The 14,939-nt window shown below is 58.5% G+C and overlaps 1 protein-coding gene across 3 annotated transcripts in view; it reads right to left on the reverse strand.

Annotated features, from left to right (window-relative positions):
* The window catches only part of HTRA3 (HtrA serine peptidase 3), a 36,861-nt gene that overhangs the window by 8,521 nt on the left and 13,401 nt on the right, over window positions 1-14,939 (reverse strand). Inside the window, exons 3-7 of one of the 3 annotated variants that reach the window (XM_032254056.1) lie at window positions 11,304-11,526; window positions 6,849-7,043; window positions 6,065-6,097; window positions 4,230-4,344; window positions 1,653-2,428 (exon numbers count right to left, since the gene is read on the reverse strand). In XM_032254056.1, coding sequence (XP_032109947.1) covers window positions 2,388-2,428; window positions 4,230-4,344; window positions 6,065-6,097; window positions 6,849-7,043; window positions 11,304-11,526 — 607 coding nt within the window. In that variant the 3' untranslated portion in view covers window positions 1,653-2,387. Of the gene's footprint in view, window positions 1-1,652; window positions 2,498-4,229; window positions 4,345-6,064; window positions 6,098-6,848; window positions 7,044-11,303; window positions 11,527-14,939 lie in introns of those variants that run through there. The other 2 variants (XM_032254057.1, XM_032254055.1) reach the window with 2 other exon arrangements.

The following is a 14,939-nucleotide window of genomic DNA, read 5'->3' on the forward strand; positions in this document are numbered from 1 at the left end:
CTAAATGTTTTAAATGGGCCAAATATTTAAACCCACCAAAGATGAATGGCCGACGAATAAGGCATGTGGGAGATGGGGCCAGAGCTGGCGGGGAGGCCAGGCCCCTGGGTCCAGTGGGTCCTGGGAGGCTTTGGATTTGACGCTGAGTCACCAGATGTGATCTGCCTTTCTCTGCCTGTGGGAGGGTCTGTGGGGGACGGGGCAGCGGCCGGAGGAGCCCAGAGAGGCAATGGTCCAGTGCAGCGGTGCCCCAGCGCTGGACCCGGAGGTGGAGGCACAGCGGCAAAAAGGCCCAGGGGTGGATGCGTCCTGAAGGCTGGGCCAGTGGACTCCCTGACAGTGGGTGAGAGGTGTGGGAAGTCCCTCGTCCTTGGAGGGATGAGGCTGACATAGCTGTATGGGGACAGCAGGAGAGGCTGCAGGAGCAGGGGTCTGTCATGTGCCCTGAGAGTGGGAGCTGCCGAGACATTGGTGGGGATGTCCCACAGGCAGCTGTCTGAGCCCGGAGTGGGAGGGGCCAGGCTGGGGCTGTAAATCCGGGGGGTCACTCTCCAGGTGGCTTCTAAATCCAGCAGACGAGGTCTTCAACAGGTCCCCACACAGCCCTCTTGGGACATACGGGCTTCCTGCTCCCATTGCCTGGGGGTCCCTGGTGACCTCCAGAGCCTGCCCCGCTCCCGTCCCACAGTCTCTGCTGGAGGTGGGTCATCCCATGCAGCCCTCGCCCTCCAGGCCCCAGCCCCGCCCCAGCCTCCTCTGAGTGCCCCTCACTCTGATCTGTAGCATCTGGGGGTGCTTTTGTGGCCCGTCTCCCTGCTAGGAGGAAAGTGGGAGGGCAGGACCTCTGTCTGGATCACAGCCCACAGGAGTCCGAGGCACAGCCGGCATGTGAACAGTGGCTGCGGCCCCCGCTGACTTAGACCCACTGTGTGCATGGGAAGGTAGGGGCCCAGTAATGCGCCTGGGCCGGAGGTGGGGAAGGCAGGACTGGGAGCTCAGGATCAGGACTCTGAAGCCTCTTCTCCTTGAACTTGAGAGGGGAGCAGAACACACACCAAGTACGGGGACACCAGGCTCCCCTCCCATCCTGCTCCCGGCCCTGCTCCTGCCGGGTGGCTGGGCTGCCTCTGCCAGGCTTTTCCTCTATTGGAAAGGACTCAGGACTCCACCCAGGATGGGGGCCTGAGAGCAGGGGACCCTATGGCTTCTGAGACCAGGGGACCCTGTAACCTCTGGGACCGGGGAACCTTTTGGCTTCTGACAACAGGGGACCCTGTGACCTCTGAGACTGAGGAAACATGAGGCCTCTGAGACAGGGGTATCCTATGATGTCTGAGACCAGGGTGCATGCCCCTCCTCTGTCCCCTCCCCTCCCTACAGCTCTCCCTTGGCATGTGGGCCACAGGATAAATGAGGGGGTTACCTCCCAGGCCAGAGGTCTCCCATCTATGAACTGCACTGTCCCCCACAGTCCACAGAGGGACAGATGCCCATAAAGGGCCCCACGTCATGTGGGGCTACACTCTAGTCCTAAGACTGGCTGGACCCCATGCCCTCCTGGGGCTCCCCAAGCTTGCATGGTGGCCACTCTTTACCTGAAAGCCCCCCAGAGGCCTCTGAACCCCACCCCCAGATAAGAATAAGAAATGCACTTAATGTGTCCTTGATTTAATAAAAAGATTGTTCACTTCAAAGAACTTTAGATTAACTGGGTTTGGATCATTGGATTTTATTAAATAAAAAAGAAAAGCAAATACAAACAGCAGTCAACTTCAGAAGAAGTTTAAAATTGCAGCTGTGCCATGCAGCTACGGTTATCAGGTTCCTCAGTTAGTCTGTGCTGTCCTCGGGGAGGGGACACAGCTCTGGGGATAGGAGATGTTTCCCAGGGGTCTTTGATGAGGCCAGCACTAATTCAGACAGTCCCTGTACAACAAAGGAGCAAACCCAGGCCCTTGGGGCGGGGGGTCCCGTCTGAGAGGAGAAACAGAGGCAAGAAGGGAAGATGACGCTGTCATCCACTTCCAGGAAAGTCACCTCCTAGCTCAGTGTGTGCAAAGAGCAGCTCCCCTGATTTCCAGAAAATGGGCTGCAGTCAAAGGCACCCACGGAGAATGGGACAATTCAACAGGAAAGGCTCGGTCATGAGGGAAAGGAGCTCCATCAGGGAAAGGAGGTCAGGGCGTACCCGGGGGTCTGGTTCTGAGCTTCCTAGAAGTCAACAGGGAAAGGGCTCAAGAGTTTGGATGGTGCCCGCTGTTCAAGAGAAGAAGACTTCAGCTTCCCTGGGAAAGACAGGCTCTGCCTGGCTCCAGATCGCCTTTCCATAATGGACACAGAAGAACAGCAGCGGCATCCTCAACAGCAGCTCTTCCTGGGGCCAGCCCTCATGGCACCGGCCTGGCTGCACTGGGGTCCGTGTACTTGGCTGGAGGGGTCATGGAGGAGGGGCAAGCATGAGGAAGCCCCTGCTCTCAATGAACTGCCAGTGAGGGGGCTGGGAGGAGACAGTGGCAGTGTGAGTTGCTGAGTCAGGCCTGGGCGTTGGCCAGGAGGTGGGCACGGGAGACACAATGGCAGGAGGGAGCAGCTCACTAGGGCTGAAGAGAAAGTGGGGAGGTGGAGGCCCCCAGGAAGGGCCCTGCGATCAGAAGCATAGCCCTGCTCTGGAAGGTGGCTTTGACCGCTCACTTAAGGAGGGGATGGGTGTGCTCTCACTTGGGAGAGTTGCCAAGTGCCCCAGTGAGACCTCTCCCAGATGGGTGCTCATGGCAGCCTAGCCATGGGCAGGGTGGGCTGGACATCCCTATTGGACGGGGGTGAGGAAATGGGGGCTTGAAAGAGGGTGACTTCCAAGAACCAGGATATTGAACTCTGCTCCCCTCGCATAGAGGATTCTCTACCATGTGATCTGCATGGCCCACAGCCTGGAGGAGGGAGTACTCAGGAGTGGGTAGATGATGGAAGAAAGGAAGAATAGAGGGATAGGGATCGAGGGGCAGCTAGGTGGGCAGATGGATGGATGGATAGGTAGGTAGACAGGTGAATGAGTGGGTGGGTGGATGGGTGGAAGGAAGGAGAGAAGAAAGAAAGGAAAAATGAAGGAAGAAATGGTGGATGCGTGGGTGAATGGGTGGATGGGTGAGTGGACGAGCGGATGAATGAATAGATGGATGGATGGATGGATGGATGAATGATTGATGGAAGAATTGGTGGGTAAAAGAAGAAATGAGTGGCTGGGTGGGTGGATGGGTGGATGGATGGATATAGGATAGATGGATAATAGGTGGATGGATAAATGGGTAAATGGCGAGTGGGTATGTAAATGGATGGGTGGATGGATGATGGATAGGTGGATGGATGAATGGGTGAATGGCTGTGTAGGTGGGTGGATAGATGGGTGGATGGATGATGGATAGGTGGATGGATAGTAAATGGATGGATGGAAAGATGGGTGGATGAATGGGTGGTGGATGAATGGTTAAATGGGTAGAAAGCTGTGGGTGGATGGATGGATGGTGAATGGATGGATGGATGGATGGATGGATGGTGGGTGGGTGAGTGGATGAATGGATGAATGGATGATTGAATGGATGGATGGATGGGTGAATGGGTGGGTGAATGGATTGGTGAATGGATAGGTGGATGGATGGGTGGGTGGATGGGTCAGTGGATGGATGGATGGGTGAGTGGATGGGTAGGTGGATGGATGAATGCATGGATGGTTGGATGAATGGATGGAACGAAAGAAACACCTGGTGGATGGGTGGGGTGGGTGGATGGATGGATGGATACATGGATGGATGGATGGATGAATGGGTGGATAGGTTGGATGGATGGATAGGTTGGTGAGTGGATGGATGGATGGATGGATGGATGGATGGAAGGAAAGAAACACCTGACAACCAAGTGACAGCCCAGATAAGAGGAGTCCAGGGAGTCCAAGAAACTGATGGTGGGAGCTGATATCAGAGATCCCCAGCCAAAGGGAGATAGCTTTGGAGGGGCAGGGGGTGAATGTGACCATGAATTGATGATAGGCAGGGGGGAAGATCCTGAAAGAGGCTGAGAATAAGCTATCCCAGGGGTCTCATAGCTTTGGGATGGAAGACAGGACCTGGCCAGTAGTGAGCAAGGTTCACCCAGTACCTCCGATGGGCCCTGGCCCCAGGGCTGGGTGGGGGGGGGTTAGTGCCCCTGCCTCTGGCCTCTCCAGGTGAGCTCTTTACCTTTGATGTGCTTGTCTTGGAATTCTGTGAGGAAGCGCGTGATGCGGTCGGAGGGGATGGCAAAGGAGATGCCAGCTGTGACCTTGAGCGTGTTGATGCCAATGACCTCGCCATCCTGGGCAGGAAGAGCAGGCATCAGTTGGGGGAACCCAGGCAAACCCCTGCCCACAAAGCACTGTGTCCATGGCTCTGTTTCTAGAGGATGACCCTGGCTGTCAATCCCCTACAGCCCCGACTCTCCTGAAAAGGTCACTCTCAGGATCACACCTGGGTCAGTGACACACCTCTGCAAACCCTGGAGATCCCCCTCCCCAGCCCTGGAGACTATTTCCAGGGAAGCTTGTAGCTCGGGCCTGTCTCCAGGCTCCGGCCACTTTGCCTCTAAGAAGCAAGGCCACTGGGCCAAGGGCAGTGCCAAGCCACACTTGGAGGGACTGAGAGAGGAAGGAACATGGTGAGGCCCGTCGGGTACTGAGACTCCATCTATCCTTTCCTTCAGAAGTGGGGGTCTGGTGGGTGAGGCCAGGGGAGCTCACAGACCCCCCACTCCCTCTCTTTGGAGCCCCTCCCAACCTGACCTTCCCCCCATGAGTCTGGTGCCACCTGGGCAGGATCTCACCTGGCCCCTAGGGACCTCACACTCAGGCACGCTGCTGGAAAGGAGCCCCACTCCACCTGGCATGTACCCATAGCCCTGCCCTCTTGGCCAGGGCCTGGCCAGCTCACTAGGGGACCTCTGGGCCCTGGGGCAGAGCCTTAGATCAAGGCACCCTTTGTCCTCCTGGTCCCTGGAAGCTCAGGAGGCAGGAAGAGCAGCCCAGTGTGCGATGCAGGGGGCTGAGTTCTGTGTCTGGCCTCGGGCCTCTGTGCTTGTCTCTGCTGCCTGGACTGCGTGGAGCAGCCTCTGGGGCCTGGCTTCCTAAACCACACACACGAGCTTCCCCAAAACCAGGGCATGCCCTCAGCCCTGCCAAAAGCCTGGAAGACATCTTGGGCACACAGGGAGAAGCCCTATCTGCACACGAGGCCTGAGGCAGCAGGACACAGGCCACCAGCCCCTGTCGCTGCCCCTTTGTCTGACCTCCCTCACCCTAAGTCTCTGAGAGCCTCCCCAGTGCTCATGCTGTGCCTTCCCCCGGGGTCTCTTTCTCCTGTGCCCAGTCCTCCTCAATCTCAACGCCATTGTGTAATGCTGTCACCTCCAGGAAGCCCTCCCTGATGCCGCATCAGCTGTCAGGACTTCCTGCCCAGCATCCTCCTCCAGAGCCATCTCATGTGGCTCCCATTGTGCTTGTTCACATCTGGACACCTCCCCCACCATGTACAGGAGCTCCAGGGATGGGACTGTCCAATTCTTCAGGGCCTAGGAGCTCTGAACTGAGCTTCCTGGTTTATTCTGGAAAAATCTCACCTGGGATGAGGCTGAGCCTGACTTTGAGGCCCAAGACACTATTGGGAAGGGGTGATTGAGGGGGACAGAAGAGAATGAGGGTGCCCCTGTCATCCTGTGTGTAAACCCAGGGCAGGGAGGCCTGGGGTGAGCAGCCCCACACCTGTGTCTCCCCTGCCCCAGCTTCCCTGACGGGGACATGGCCCTGGACCGAGCTGCTGCTCGTGGGTAAGTCCTCATTCCTAGTGGCCGCCAGCCTCCCTGAGGTGCTCTGGGCAGCATGTGCCTTGGTCTGCCCCCCTTCCAGGCCTCAGCCCAGCCACACTCCTGACTGTTGGTGTAAGGTTCTGGGACCATATTGTGGGGCCTGTCCCACCTCAAGGCTGAGTGCCCCTATACGAGAAGAGCCCCAGAAACAGAGATTTTGGCTCTAGGGGACACTTACCAGGTTCACCAGTGGTCCCCCGGAGTTCCCGTACTGCAAGGGGAGGAAACGCCATTAGCTGTGCCTGACCCCGCCTCGGGGCTCCTGGAGCTCCTTCTTCCAACTCTACCTCTAAGCAGTGCAGAGACGCATAAGCATATTTCAGCCCAGCAGCATCGAAAGGCCTCAGTGCTGTCTGCATTTCACAGACAAGAAGGCCGAGGCCCACAGAGGCCAGGCGGACGGCGCCTGATGACTGGGGTCTGACTGTTACTGTCGTCTGCACAAACCAGCATCTCCACCCTCGAGGCCGGGCAGCGCCGCCTGGCGCATGGAGAATGGGGGTGTTACTTCCCATCCTGCCAGCCTGGGGGCCTCTACAAAGACTCAGGTTTCAGTCAAGTGCCCGAGCCGCGGCAAAACTGGACGGACGTGATCTGGGGCATCTGGGCAAAGTGCTTTGTGAATGCTAAAGGTGCCGCGGACATAATCACAATCATAAAGAAAAGCAACGCTGGCCAGGGTGTGTAAGCTGGGCAAGGTGTCTCCAGGCCACGGCTGTGCCTCTCTGTCTCTGAATGGCTGTCGGAGCATGGACAGCAGCCTCTGACTCCCAGGGTGCCAGGCATCATGGGGTGGAAGTCACAAGGTTAGAGCTCCACCGAATGTAAAGAGAGAACTTTCTAGCAAGTGGACATGCCAAGTGACAGAACGGCTCTGGGGATGGGGGCCAGTCGACTCGGAGGCTACCTCGAGGTCTTGGGTACAGACGGCAGGTGCCCATCCTCCTGTCCCTGGGACTCACATTGATGATGGCATCCGTCTGGATGTAGTCCATGTCGGAGTCCCGGAGGCCCAGCTCCCTGCCCTCCCGCTGGGCAGTGCTGACGATGCCTGTTGTCACCGTGTTCTGCAGGGCGAAGGGACTGCCGATGGCCACCACAAACTCCCCAGGCCGCAGGTCAGCCGACTGACCCAGCAGCAACACGGGGAGCTTTTTCTAGGGGAGAGAAGACACAGAGAGGGAGGCTTAGCCATCTGCCTTCAGTGGGGACCACAGTCAGATCCTGGCAGGGGGGTCCCAGGGAAGGCAGGCACATCTGTGCAAAGCCACCAGGACTGTGAAAGCCCAGGCAGGCCACCAGTACAGACCACCATCAGGGCTGGGGTAAGAGCAGCCCGGGACAGAGGCTCAACTGTGCCAGGGACCAAAGTTTCCCCAGGGCAGGCGCGGGCGGTGCACAGAGCGTGCAGCTCAGCATAGCTTCCAAGGTCATTGGGCCCAATGATCCGATGATCACATGTCCCCTAAAAATCTGGTAAAGGCTGCAGACACCTGGTAAAAACTACCACAGCGTATGCACCACACACAAACAGATGCTTTTGATGGTGAGAAATCTGCAGGCCCCTGGAGCCCAGCTAAGGCCTCCGGGAGCCCCAGTTCCGAAATCCTTGATCTAATTTCATCCCATCTCCCAAAAGAGACACACGGGACGGAGGCCTGGGGAGGTGAAGCCGCTTAGCCAAGCTCCACCCCGCGCCCTGCACAGACACCTGCAGGCTCCTCTCCTGCTTCGGCATGGGGCCAGCAGCTGATTATCTGACTCTGCAACTAGCCTGGGAGCTCAGAGAGCAGACTTGCTCGGTGTCCCAGAAGCCGCATGGCGCACACTCTGAGAAGGTGCTCCCCGGTGCTTGTTAGAAGGCGCCTGAAGCACACATGCACGCGTCATAAATAGGCGAAGGACTGCGCTAATACCCACATCAGCCTCCCCGTCCTGGTTTTGTGCCGTTGAGGGAAGCCGGGGAAAAGGCTCCCGGGACCTTGAGGCACTACCTTGTAGCTTCCCGTGGGTCTGCAACGGGCCAGGTCACATGAGCCTTGCCCCAACTCAGGAGATCAGTGGGGCAGGACCCCATGCCTCTGACCCTCCAGACGGCTCCACTCCACCTGGCCACTGGCCCGTCTCACCATTTCAGACCTCTTCCCTTTTGCTGTATGCTGTCATGTCAAATAAGAAAGTTTCTTTGCAGCTTTCAATACAAGGAGAAAGCTGTCCATAGTGGGGTGGCGTGGAGCCCTGCACAGGGTCAAAGCAGCCCCCGCTGGGCGGGCGCTGGCGTGGGGAAGGCTCAGGCTGCTCCTCTGTTCTCTGTGCTGCTGGGGTTCTTGAGGCTTCAGTCAGTGGCAGAGAGAATCCCCAGTGGCGGAACCAGGCCTGCTCACTGGAAGGTGAGGACCCAGAGAGATGACATTGTCCACTGCTCAGTAGCTGAAGACGCAGGAATAACAAGGTCTGAAGCCCCTGGGAGACGACGAGCTGGGGCAGGGTCAGCCCATCCTTTCTGCACCCCAGGAGGGTGCCCAGGTGCAGGTCAGGAGCCTTTCCTGTGGCTCAATTTCAAGCATAGGGTCTCGGAGGGCGTTTCCACTGTCAGGTCATGGCCCTGGGCACAGGGCCTGCAGGACATGAGTCGCATTAGCTCTGCCTGCGCCTGTTGGCCACAGGTGGGGCATCCTGCTCAGCACCACCTGGTCACCACGCCACCAGTCCTGCCAGCATTCTGCCACAGCCGCCGGAAGGGGAGAGACACACCTGCCCCTGGTCTGGCTCTCCTCTCCCCACGGGGGTCCTTGAGCGGGGGTTGCAAACTGGCCCAAGGCCCGAATGCCACCTGCCCACTGCCTGTTTTGTGAATCAAGCTTCACTGGACCTCTGCCACACCCACCTGTGCAGCCTAAGGCTTCGTTCTTGCCACAGCAGAGACGCATGGTTGTGACAGAGATCCCAGGGCTTGCAAAGAGAAAATATTTACCATTTACCATTTGGCTTCATGGAAAATTTGTTGGCTGAGCACCATGGCTCACGTCTGTAATCCCAACACTCTGGCCAGGCAGGAGGACTGCTTGAGCCCAGGAGCTCTAGACCAGCCTGGGCAACACAATGAGACCCTGTCTACCAAAAATTTAAAAATTAGCCCGGTGGGGTGGTGCGTGCCTGTAGTCCCAGCTATTCAGAAGGCTGAGGTGGGAGGATCCCTTGAGCCCAGGAGTTTGAGGCTGCAGTGAGCTGTGACTGCGCCACTCCAGCCTGGGCAACAGAGCAAGACCCTGTGTAAGAAAAAAAAAAAAAGGAAAAGAAAGGAAAGAAAAGAAAAGAAAAGGAAAGAAAATTTGGGGGCTGGGTGCAATGGCTCATTCCTATAATCTTAGCACTTCAGCAGGCCAAGGCAGGTGGATCACCTGAGGTCAGGAGTTTGAGACCAGCCCAGTCAACATGGTGAAATCCCATCTCTACTAAAAATACAAAAATTAGCAGGGCGTGATGGTGTGCACCTGTAGTCACAGCTACTCGGGAGACTGAGGCAGGGGAATCACTTGAACCCGGCAGGCAGAAGTTGCAGTGAGCTGAGATCCTGCCACTGCACTCCAGCCTGAACGACAAGCAAGAACCCATCTCAAAAAAAACAAAGAAAGAAAATTTGCCCACTCCTGTCCTTCAGCGCACCCCTTAGTGGATTTCCTTGTCTTTAAAATGGGGGTGATGCCCCCAGACTCAATAGCGACCATGAAAGAGCTGAAATGCAGGGAAGGGTCTTCATCAGGGAAACTCCCTGTAACCACTAAATCTTCTCTCCCTTGATGGGGCAAGAGGAAACGCCCTTGCAAAAGACTTCATCACAAGTGCTGTAAACTCATTCAGACAGAGAGGAAGCCAAACTCAAGCACAGCCAGGTGGACTTCCCTGCCCGAGGGAAGCTCGGGGTCTGACACTGGCGTGAGACGTAGGACTCGGTGACCTCATGGCATGGGAAGGCCACAGGTAACTCACTGTGGTCCCCAGGGCCATCGCTACGGCACTGGTCAAGACATGAACAAGTTGGAGGGAGGCTGGGGTCTAGCCCAGCGGGCCGGCCCTGATCCAAAGCCCTGTGATTTTGGGCGAGTTACCGAACTTCCTAGCCTCAGTTTCCCCACCTGAAATCCCACAATAATGAGGGGCCTGCTATGGTTTGGCTCTGTGTCCCCACCCAAATCTCATGCCAAATTGTAATCCCCATGTGTTGGGGGGGAGCTTGGTGGAAGGCGATGGGATCACAGGGGCAGTTTCCCCCACGCTGTTCTCGTGGTAGTGAGTTCTCACAAGATCTGATGGTTTAAAAGTGTGTGGTACTGGCTGGGCACGGTGGCTCACACCTATAATCCCAGCACTTTGGGAGGCCAAGGCAGGCAGATCACTTGTGGTCAGGAGTTTGAGACCCGCAGGGCCAACATGGTGAAACCCTGTCTCTTTTAAAAATTCAAAAATCAGCCGGGTGTGCTGGCAAAAGCCTGTAGTCCCAGCCACTCAGGAGGCTGAGGCAGGAGAACCATTTGAACCTGGGAGGCAGAGGTCAGTGAGCCGCGATCAAGCCACTGCACTCCAGCCTGGTGACAGAGCAAGACTCCGTCTCAAAAAAAAAAAAAAAAAAATGTGGCACTTCCCCCTTCACTCTCTCTCTGGCTCTGCTGAGAAGACCTGCCTGCTTCCCCTTCGCCTTCCGCCACGACTGTAAGTCTCCTGAGGGCTCCCGGTCATGCTTCCTGTACAGCCTGCAGAACCATGAGTCAAGGAAACCCTTTTTTGTCATAAATTACCCAGGCTCAGGTAGTTTTTTGCAGCAGTGTGAAAATGGACTCACACAGGCCCTCTCCTCCCAGGCCTGTGTGGGAATTAGAGGGCAGCCAGCGCCCGCCCGAGAGCAGGCCCTCCACAAACAGCGGGCTGAGGGATGGAGGACTACGGAGGCCTCAGTGCAGGCCTCTGCTTGGGCAGCTGGCAGGAGGTGCACACGTGAAGGCGCAGCGATGGGGACCCTGTCCCAAGGGTTCCCCACGGCAGCCCACTGGGCTCCACGCCCACACTCAGGCCCCATCCCGTGGGGCACTTGCATCCCCAGTAGTGGGTCCAGGTGGCACCGTGAAGAGCCTCCACAGGGGAGCGGAACGAGACCACAGCCCACCTGCTGTGGGCCTCATGCTTCCTGCCTCTGCCCTGTACCTGGCGGCGCAGGGAGCGCAGGGCAAGGAGTCCAAAGACCTGTGCTCCAGGTCTTATCTGAGCCATGACCCTGGGCCGGGTGCCAGTCCTCCCTGTTCCCGGGTTCCTCCCACTGGCCAATGGAAGGTGGGGCTAGCTCGCCTCTGGGGACTGGCATCTGGGAGGAGGCCGCCATGCCCAGCCTCAGGTGCTTCTGCCCCTCGCCCACGCCCACCCACCTTGGGGTGGATCTTGATGGTGGCGATGTCGGACTTCTTGTCGATGTCTTTGATGGTGGCCTCGTAGGAGTCCCCGTTCTGCAGCTGCACCTTGAGCTGCTGCCGGCCCGAGGCAGTGTTCCTGCTGGTCACCACGTGGGCATTGGTGACGATCAGCCCGGCCTCTGACATGATGAAGCCCGAGCCGCTGGACAGGGGCACGTTGCGGCCAAACAGCGGGTGTCTGCAGCCAGGGAGACACAGGCGGGCGTTTAGGGTGGGGCTGGGACGTGGGGGAACTGGGTTCAGAGGCGGGGCTGGTCATTGAGGAGCAGAGACAGCGTGCAGCTGCCAGAACACAGGTCTGGGGTCCCTCAAGCCCCTGTTTGAATCCTGGCCCTGTGACCTGGCCAAGTCACCTCGCCTGCACCTATTCACAGCCATAAAGAGGTGATGATGATCACCTCCGGCTGCAATTCGCTGAGGTGAGATGGGCTGTCCGCAAAGTGTCGGATGACGCCCAGCGTGCACTCACCACCCTGACTACGGAGCATGGAGCCAGACAGACCAGGATGCTAATCTCAAGTCCAGTCCCCACTTATTATCCGCCTGGCCGTGGGCAGGCCGGTGAAGCTCTCGGAGCCTTGGCCTCCCCATGGGAAATGGGAAAACACCTCCTCCGCTGAGTGGTGACGCCTGGGCTCCAAAACACCTCTCAACAAACAGGGCAATCACTGGCCCTAGGGGAAAGCCCCGTTGCACACACAGCATCCTCCCGGGCTGCAGCAGGTGCCCAGGAAGGGAGGCTCCCCAGAGGCTGGGGCGGATTCCTGACAGGCAGAGCGAGTGAGCACTGGGAAGGCTGGGAAAGCTTATTCCCACCTCCCTCTGCCCCCTCCCCCCAGGCTGGCTGCCTGTAGCCCCTAATGTGGCAGTGCTGGCAGCAGGCAGAGGCAGGGCCTAGGCCCTCCACACCCCAAGGGCGGGGGTGCATGGGCACGGATAAGGCCAGCCTGGGCCCCGCTCTCTGTGAATGGGGTGGAGCTGGCCGGGGTCTGCACTGCTGTCCGCTGATGGGCAACAATCCCCAGTTCTCAACAGAGCTCTGCGTAGAAGCCACAGCCTCACGCCCAGCACGGGAGGAGGCTGAACGCCAGATACAGCCTGGCACCATCTCCAGAGTGGGGGCCTTCAGGACCCCAGTGCGGGGCCCAGCCCAGAGCAGGTACTCACTCCCTGAGCTTCCTTAGCAGAGATGAGCGAGGAAAACACGAGACAAGCACACAGTGATGGGAGCGCCCAGCGCAGGCAGGGAGGCGACAGTGTCTGCAGGGTACAGGCGTGTTGCCATGACCCACGGGACCAAGAATGGGAGCCAATGCCAGCCTGCGCTCCCTCGGAGGCAGCCGGGCCATTGAATGCTCATGGGCACCCTACAGGGGAGGTGCTGTGGTGAGCTGTGTCCCCGCCAAGAGATATGGCCGAGTCCTAACCCCACAGCCCCATGTATGTGACTTTATGCGGAAACAGGGTCTCTGCAGATGTCACGAAGTTGAGATGAGATCACGGTGGGTCCAGGGCGGCTTTAGAGGAGGGAAGTCCAGACTCACAGAGGGGAGGGCCGTGAGCTGATGGAGACAGGGACCAGAGAGAGGGGTCTAAGCCGAGGCGCACCAAGGCCTGCGGAAAACACTAGTGCCAGTAGAGAGGCCGGGGACACTCTCCCCACATCCCGCAGAAGAAAGCAGCCCTGCCCACACCGTGATCAGGACCTCCAGCCTCCAGAACTGTGGAGCAAACGCCTCTGTCCTTTTCAGCCACGCAGTCCGGAATACCTTGTTATGGCAGCCACAAGAAACTGTTGTCGTCTCTAACTCGCAGGTCTTCACCTCACAGTGGGGAAACTGAGTCCTGAGACACTGAACTACTTGCCTGGGTCAGGCAGATGGGCCAGGGGCAAAGCAGGGGTCTGCCCCCAGGCAGCCCGGGCATCTGGCCACTTGGCCACCCCACACAGCGGCCCCAGCATCTGTCCACTCACGTCTGCAGCCAGCTCCTGCGACACCCACCCTGCGTGTACCCCAGAGCAGGACCAGCATGTTTTGCCTGTGGAAGTCCCAGCGTGCCTCCCAGGGCCTGGCACCTGTGGGGTCAGCAGAAAATGCCCACGACCACCCACTGGCCTCCATGCACACACCCAGACCCCAGCCGAGGGGTCACAGCCAGGAGGCCCCCATGCCCCACGAGCATCTATCTCATCTGTCTGCTTGGTCTCACCCACCCACTCAGGGCACCAGCCGCTGGAGGCTCTGAGGCTGGAAATGGCCTCCCAACTGGGCTGCAGTCAGTAATTAGCTGGTTCCGAGCCCGGTGACTGGGACCTTCCAGAAAGATGCTGTCCCCACCCCTGCCTCCTGGAAGGCCAGCCACCTGCCACTTAGTGCATCCAGTTGTAATCTCCTCAATGATGCGTCTCAGCGCCCAGGGCAAGGGAAGGGCAGTGAGGGGTCAGTGAGCTGCCAAGGGGGCAGTGAGAGGCCTATCAGCGCAGGCACCAGACAGGGGGACCCGGGGCTGTGGGTCCTGCATGGGTGGCACACCCAGGGCTGTTTTGAGAAATGACAGCCCAGGGAGCTCCCAGCAGGTGCGAAGGATGTGACACTGAGCTGCTATTTGCCCGTCACCCGCTCTGGCACCCCCATTCAAGGAGCACAGCCTCTGCCGGAGAGCCCGAGATGGGGAGGGCAGAGGGACAGTGATGCCGAGTGATGGGGCTTGGACCAGGCAAGCGCCAAGCCAGCCAGCAGGGACGTTGTGCTGGAGCAGGAATTGCTCCTGGGATCTCCGGATGGGCCACCGGGTCGTCAAGGCCCAGGACCTGGCCTAGGGCAGTGGAGCCTGGTGACAGGGAGGCTGGAGGCCTCAGGGAGCATGCTATGCAAAGAAGTAAGTCCCTGGAGCCCTGGCCAGTGCCCCTGGTGACTGCTCATTGCAGGCCTGGACTCGCAGTCTGATCCCTGTCAGGGTGGAATGAGGCTCGGTTCTGGGGCCTCCTCATCAGGCTGTTTGCCGGCTCCATCCACACCCAGAGGCCAGGAAAGGTGGATGAGAGAAACACTCTAAACCTCAGAAGAATCACGCCATCTGCTTCCACAGGCTATGTCAATCTGGGACAAGCCCCCAGGATCCAGTGTGAGCAACTGGACACTGGGCAGTCTGCACAGTGGCAGGTCCCAAGAGCAGGGCTCCCTGGAACCAGCTCAGAGAGTCCCTGTGATGGGGGAGATGGTAGAGGCTGGGGATGGTGCCAGGAACCGGGGCAGGCCCTGCGGGAAGAAGGGGAGGTGGCTTTGCCTGTGCATCTGCAAGGAGAGGTCTTGCTGGGGAGGATGGCGGGGGCGGGGGAAGGGGGGCTGTGAGGCCACAAGGGGCACACCGCTTCCTCTCCCAGGCTGTGACATCCTGCTTCCCTCCTGGCGGACTCCATTCATTCGTTTACTCATCCATTGTGCATTCACTCATTCCCTCTGTCACTCATTCATTCTGCCACTTCCTCCCTCCCTCCCTCCCTCATTCATTCATTCTGCCACTTCCTCACTCCCTCCCTCATTCATTCATTCATTCTGCCACTTCCTCACCCACTCACTCCTTCCCTCA

This window comes from Sapajus apella, unplaced genomic scaffold (genome assembly GCF_009761245.1).
Source record: "Sapajus apella isolate SASKATOON/1434 unplaced genomic scaffold, GSC_monkey_1.0 scaffold85, whole genome shotgun sequence".
Classification (NCBI taxonomy): domain Eukaryota; kingdom Metazoa; phylum Chordata; class Mammalia; order Primates; family Cebidae; genus Sapajus; species Sapajus apella.